The sequence below is a fragment of the Nematolebias whitei genome, chromosome 11 (assembly GCF_014905685.2).
Source record: "Nematolebias whitei isolate Nwh7 chromosome 11, NemWhi1, whole genome shotgun sequence".
NCBI lineage: Eukaryota > Metazoa > Chordata > Actinopteri > Cyprinodontiformes > Rivulidae > Nematolebias > Nematolebias whitei.
In genome coordinates this window covers 44,238,210-44,245,191 of record NC_056508.1, presented here as the reverse complement: position 1 = coordinate 44,245,191, position 6,982 = coordinate 44,238,210, and the positions used below count along the sequence as shown (strand labels likewise).

Sequence of the window (6,982 nt, the reverse complement as noted above, 5' to 3'; positions counted from 1 at the left end):
GTACTGTTAGCAGTGTGGTACTGTTAGCAGTGTGGTACTGTTAGCAGCATGGTCCCGTTAGCAGCATGACGACAACCGTGGCAATGCACGTTGACTGGCTGCCCTCCAGAACTGGGTTCGGCAGACACAGAACATCCCAGGTTTTTCCCCGTGGAACTGAACTGTTATGTAGTTCGTTCTGTGCAGGCAGATGGAGGATCATGGAGACGGCCGCCATGACAAGCCGGAGCCTGAGCCTGAGGCTGGATGGGGGACGGGAACTGAACCACGATGGCAGGATGGCAAGGCAGCGACACATAAAACACCAGAAGTGCGTTGCGGTCATACCCGCAGCATGGGTGTACAGTATGCACAAATAAAGTTAAAACAAAAGCAACAGGATCAAAAAAGAGCACGTCGAAGAGGAGCTCCCGTTAGTGCTCCCATACTGCAGACATTTGAGACTTTTGGTTTTAGTGTGATTATATGATGCTGAAAGGGTTAGCTCAACACAATAAACTTTAATGTTTGCCATGGCTTTTTTAGGTTTGTCGTGGAGAATAGTATTTGTATAAATGAGTTGTTGAAATCAGATTTTTGGGTATATTTTTATTCATCTTGTGACATTATTTTACACTGTAAGTAAAGAATCCATACGCTCCCGTTGCCACTAACTGTACTCAATTGTCTTGCAGATGATTTACAACCCAGGCTGTCCATTCAAGTCCTCACTTCTATTTTCCAGAAGCATAATTTTTTTCTTGTCCAATTCTGTGCTGCAGCTGGTTTTCCTGTTCTTTCTTCAGCCAGTCTTTCTCCACATACGCACCCACCTCTCCCACTGTGCACCTTTTTTGTGCATCTAGAGCCAGAAGCTTTCCGAACATCTCCATAGCTTCTGGAGTGAACCTTTTCCACAGAGGAGGAACGTCCTCGTCAGTGTAAGGTTTCTGCTTCGTTCTGCACCAGTCCGCAAACTCCTGGTAGAAGCTATCAGAGTCCAAGCAGTGCTCCCAGGGGAAGTAGCCTGTGAGGATGCAGAAGATGACCACGGCGAAGGCCCAGGTGTCGAGGCTCGGCTCAACGCTCAGAGGAGCTGCCGTCACTTCTTTCTGGTTGTCCAGCAGAGCCACGGTGCAAAGTTCTGGGGACATGTAGGGCAAGGTTCCTGTGACGAACCGTATCAAGGTGCCCCTCTTCTGAGCAAGACCAAAGTCTGCCAGCTTGACCTGACAGCACTGACTGTCCAGCAGGAGGATGTTCTCAGGCTTCACATCCCGGTGGACGAAGCCGTGGCTGTGGATGAACTCCAAAGCACTCGAGATCTGGACAACACAACGTTTCACAGAGGATTCTGGGATACCCACCTGAAAGAGTAAAATGATTGTCATTTTTTGTGAATAATGTATGTACTATGATTATACAGGGAAAACAAACGTTAATGGCTTTTACGTACATGTTTTTAAAGACATTGACAAGAAAAGACTTCTCTTTGTGTTTGTGTTGAAGCCAAACTGAACAATTCATTTATCAATGATTTGACCTGTCGCGATAAACAATAAATCAATCAATCGCATGATAAATGAAAATGATCTACCTCGTTTTCATTTATCGGCTTTATCGTTTCATCATGTCTCTTTTCTTACTACCAAGTTGAGAAGCTAAGCTAACAGGCCGACCTCGGGAAAAAACCTCCGTCTTGTCGAAGCTCCAAGATTCACAGTTGAAACCCGTGCCTTTAAAAGTTATTTCTCTCTGCAAAAAGAAGCTGAGAACTTGTTTCCTGATTTTTATTAAAAGCTTTGTGTGAAAAAGGCTATGCTAAAGAGCTCAAACCACACAGAGCTTCCACCATTTCGAGAACCAAAGAGAGCCAGCCCATGTGACATCAAGAGGCCTCCCTCCCATCCATCCATCCATTATCTTTTACCCGCTTCTTCCATTTTGGGGTCACAGGGGTGGACGCTGCTCGCTCCCTCACTATCCATACTTTGGTTCAAATCATCTTATACTGCCATACGGTGGTCTTAAAAAGGTACTACACACAAAACAAATTAACATTTCTTCTTAAATTTGACAATAATTACCAATTATTGTCAAATTTAATACAATATTATCGTTTATCTCAATAATTTCTGAGACAATTAATCACCCAGCAAATTTTGTTATCGTGACAGGCCTATCAGTGATCAATGTGTTACTTTAAATTAAGTTATTCTTGATGCTCAGGGAAAGAAAACAAAATCTTGGTGGTCAACAGACTGCTCAAAGGCATCAAATTATTTTTTACTTGCCCCATAAGACACTGCATTTCAGTAAGTACTCAATGCAGTACAGTTACTTTACTATGCTGCAGTACTGTGTTCCCTGGAACAGCAAAGCTCTTGAGTGCTTGTGCTTATTTTGTTAGATTCCCCTGGTAGTTTGTCGTTGCCACTTTGAAGATAGAAAGCTCACAAACAAAAATATGAGCTACAAATAAAATATAAGGCAAAGTATAAAATAAACTTCCCATTATTTGAAGAGAAATCAGTAGTTCCACCTTGAGGAATTTCAAAGTCATTACAACAGGACGTTTCTTTTATGTCATTGCCTTGTAGCTTTTCATGAAGTTAAAATCCAAATGTTTTTAATAAACTTTTGTATCTAGAAAAAAAAAAACCATGATCTTGGCAACTCGTTGCACTGATTTGCTGATATTTTGATTACAGTTCAACTCAATTCAATAATCCAGGTGTGAGTTCAGCAGTCTGATGGTTTGTGGGATGAAACTTGCAGAACCTGGTGGTTCTGGTCATTAGGCTGCGGTACAGGAGTGAGCTGTTTCTGGGACTCAGTTTGTTTGGTGGGCTCCTCAGATTGAAGAAGTCCTTTGGATGAAGGACGAAACGTCTCAGCAACAAAAGAACCCGTCCAGATGACCTGACTGAACATTGCTGTATACTCACTACCATAATTTACAAAAATCACACGCTGATCAAATTCCATAATACAACCTTCTGAATGGAACAAACGACTTTAGATGAGTTTTACTGATTTTTACATTGAAATCAAAGTTAATCATTGTTGCTTAAAAATACGTGTCTCCACAAAACCTCTTTATCAAGCTGCTTCTTCAAACAAAAATGTGTAGGTTGCATTTCCATTCTACCAATATGAAGTCAAATAAGAAATTATGAAATTGAATGGAGGACCAAAAGAACTGTTTCTATTCTGTAACCTGCAGATGAACGTATCGTATTTTTCACCCTATAAGCCGCAGTTTTTTTGCATAATTTGCATGCCCTGCGACTTATACACTGAAGCGACTTATTTATGGATTTTGTTCCCATATTTATAAACCAAATTTTGACTGAGATTTGACCGTTTCCATTCATTTCGACATTGAAAACATTGAACACTACCATTTTCAGCCGCTAGATGGCACTGGAGTAATATGGCATGCCATTGTATCATGTAAAAAGAATAGGTAAATGACACAATCGGCTCACCATAGACTGACGTTGTCGTCTGCCTGGCCCCGGCGAAATGCAGCTAATTTAACCACTGAAGTGCATTTATTAAGAAAAACATCTGAGACACACCTTTGCTATAAAGTTCAGCAAACAAATAATTGTTTTTAGTTGTTTATCTTGTAAAATTTCAAAGAAATGCACAGCGAGTCGCCCTCTGCACATTCATGTTTCCGCAAATCGGGTTTTGAAATGCAGATGATTTGACCGTCAAAGTGCTTTTATTAAGGAAAAGTTAGACTGAGACACACCTTTACTATAATTTCAAGCAAATAAATAATTGTTTTTAAGTATTAATCTTATTAAATTCTTGTTAAAGTCCTCCCGTGCATGCCCCCGCGGCTGCCATTTGGCAGCCAATTGATTTTTGGCACAACACCGGCCCATATTTCTGGTTCGGCCCACATTTCCGGGTTGTCAGCGGTGACGCATAATAGATGCGACATATTTATGGATTTTTCCACTTTATTCAACATTTTTGGACCGATGCGACTTATAGGGCGGTGTGACGGGTACGGCAGAAAATACGGTATATATTTACAAGCTTTGGACTGATGTGACACTCATTCACCCATTTTTTTTGTGTGTGTGTTATCGCAGCTTTGAATCATGTTTCAGATTGTGTGACAAGATAAATTCTTATTTAAGTAAGTCTCTTTCTTACTGATGCATTAAAAAAAAAGTGTGATTTAAATTGAAACCTTCAATAGTTTAGCACAATATATTTTTTTAAAAATCCATGCAAGAAGCATCTGTTTGGTAGATTTGATTAACCAACTTCCCAAATGTTTTGAAGCAAACAGTAGGATTGGTCATGAGTCATGGTCGTGTAGAATATATATCGACATGCTAACATGTTAAACCAAACAATTTGAGATTCTCCAAGTTTAAACTTGAACATTAGTTAGATCAGGAGCGTGTTAAATAACCGTTAGCATCCACCTCAGGGTTCACTGTACCTAAATCAAGCACTACAGCTCTGCTAACGTGGTTCTAAGTCCTTCTTAAATCCCACTTGGACGATGAATGACTCACTTTTGGCTGGATGACGGCAAATAGATCCCTTCCAATGACAAGCTCCTGGGCAAAGCAGTAGTGCTCTTGGGACTGGAAGGCAATGCCAAAGAGGCCCACGATGCAGGGGTGCTGGGACAGGTGTAAGGAGATGCAGTACTCCCGCAGAAAGCCCTGCAGCTTAGTCGAGGCTTTGGGCATCACTTTCAAGGCCATGGGGGTCCCTGCAGGTCAGGAAGGTGAACATTCACTCAGTGTTATCCAAGTTTATTCACATCATATGGAAATGAGGAGTTAAAAATACTTAAAAATGATTACTTCAGTGTATCTTTTACTGTGCTTGATCTAAAACATGAAACCTCTCCAGGGTCTCGCACACTAACAAACATGCACATCTTGGTGGTTTGAACTTTAAACCCTTCAGGCTTCGAGCCATCCATGCTAATGTCAGCTGTTGATCTGCTTCCTGGACTTCACCTCCAGAGACCAGCTCACAGCTTCGTTTCTTGTTTCCTGATACCCTTTAGGTCATCAATGGTTTACGTCCAAACAAATCTCATTTGTACGCCTCAACTTTGTTCAGTAAACTAAATTATTGAGCATGGACTGATTTGGTTTGTTCAGTAAACTTTTCTGGTTTGATTTGTTTCTGTTAGTTTAGTGAGGCCGCTCGCTGAAGGCTCAAAAACTCAACTTAATTTCAGTTTAAGTTTATTTTGATTCAGCGTTAAATCTCTGTGCACATTTTTAATCAAAAGATTTTGAAAGTTTGTTCATTTTTATTTGTTCATTCATTCATTTTTTAAAAAGACAGTTTTGAAGTTTCTTGAGGGAATTTAAATTTAATTTCGTCAGTTTTAGCAATTTTTGATACTTGATTTTTTTTTTTTTTAGTTTGTGACTTCAATATATCAACATTGATTAAACAAATGGGACAAATCAAACCTTGACAACTTCCTTTGTGTTAAAAATAAATGTTTGAAACATGGTGATAAAGGACATTTTGCTTGACACCGACAGCAAAACTTTCCTTGAACAAGCGTGGATTTCCTTCAGATGCCTTGGATTCCACGCCATTAATCCATCCATCCATCCATCCATCCATCCATCCATCCATCCATCCATCTTCTGCTTGTTCCAAAGTTGGGTTGCGAGGGCAGCAGCTTGAGCAGGAAGGTCTGGACATCTCTCTCCACTGTCACCTCTTCCAGCTCTTCTGGGAGCTCCAAGGCGTTCCCAGACCAATCGAGAGCTGTATCTCTCCAATGCGTCCTGGGTCTTCCCCAGGGTCTCCTCCCACTCGGACATGCCCGAAGCACCTCCCTAGGGAGGCGCCCAGGAAGCATCCTTACTAGATGCCCAAACCACCTCAACTGGCATCTCAATGTGGAGGAGCAGCGGTTCTACTACGAGTCTCCTGATAACTGAAGGGAGAGTCCAGCTACCCTGCAGAGGAAACTCATTTCAACCACCTGTATCCACGATCTCGGTCTTTCGGTCCCTACCCAGAGTTTGTGACCATAGGTGAGGGGAGGAACGTAGACTGACCGGTAAACAGAGAGCTTTGCATTACAGCTGAGCTCCTTCTTCACCACAACGGACCGGCACGGAGTCCACAAGACTGCAGACGCTGCAATTAACAGATGGATTCCCCGCACTGTCTGAAAGCATGTATTCTAGGTGAATTGACAACTCTAATATGTCCGTAGGACTGAGTATGAAGAGTTGTTTCTACGTGGCCCTGTGGTGGATTGTGTCAGGTCACCTTTCTAGGGGGTACCCTGCCTTTGACCCAGTGACTGCTGGAGATAGGTACCAGCTCCCTATGACCGTAGAAAGTAACAACAAGGGGGGTGAAAATGGATAAAGTGGATGTTTTCGTGTAACTTGTGACATTCTAAAATGTTTACAACATGACTCATATTTAAACAGTTTACAGTTATGTAAAGTTTTACCCCTGAAGCGATGCGTGACCAACAGCACTTTGCCATATTTTCCCCGACCGATCTCCTTGATGACATTGAAATGTTCCTGGATCTCAAGGTTGTTGATGCTCTGAGCCGTTAACTCCATCAGCTCGTCGATCAGGCTCCCCTCAACCAGACCCAGCTCAATCATCGCGTCCTACAACAAAACACCCAGACAAAACAAACATTATTAATGTCCTCCCAGACAGTTAATTCACTTCAGTTTATTTATTTAGTGACAAGTCACAACAGAAGTCGTCTCAGGACACTGAACAGAAACACAGAACAAACAGCTGAATATTAGAAGGATAGTTCGATCAGCAGCAGCAGCTGAATATTAGCAGGATGGTTCAATCAGCAGCAGCTGAATATTAGCAGGATTAGCAGAGTAGGAACAGAGTAGGAACAGAGTAGGAGCAGAGTAGGAACAGAGTTGGAGCTGAGTAGGAACAGAGTTGGAGCAGAGTTGGAGCAGAGTAGGAGCAGAGTTGGAGCAGAGTAGGAGCAGAG

At 41.9% G+C, this 6,982-nt stretch overlaps 1 protein-coding gene across 1 annotated transcript in view; it reads right to left on the bottom strand.

Moving 5' to 3' along the window:
* Positions 1 to 626: 626 nt before the first annotated feature.
* Positions 627 to 6,982, bottom strand: part of si:dkey-8e10.3 (serine/threonine-protein kinase SBK1) — an 8,368-nt gene continuing 2,012 nt past the window's right edge. Inside the window, exons 2-4 of the mRNA XM_037684403.1 lie at positions 6,461 to 6,629; positions 4,527 to 4,729; positions 627 to 1,346 (exon numbers count right to left, since the gene is read on the bottom strand). Of these exons, the coding sequence (XP_037540331.1) occupies positions 714 to 1,346; positions 4,527 to 4,729; positions 6,461 to 6,623 (999 nt within the window). The 5' untranslated portion in view covers positions 6,624 to 6,629 and the 3' untranslated portion in view covers positions 627 to 713. The remainder of the gene's footprint in view (positions 1,347 to 4,526; positions 4,730 to 6,460; positions 6,630 to 6,982) is intronic.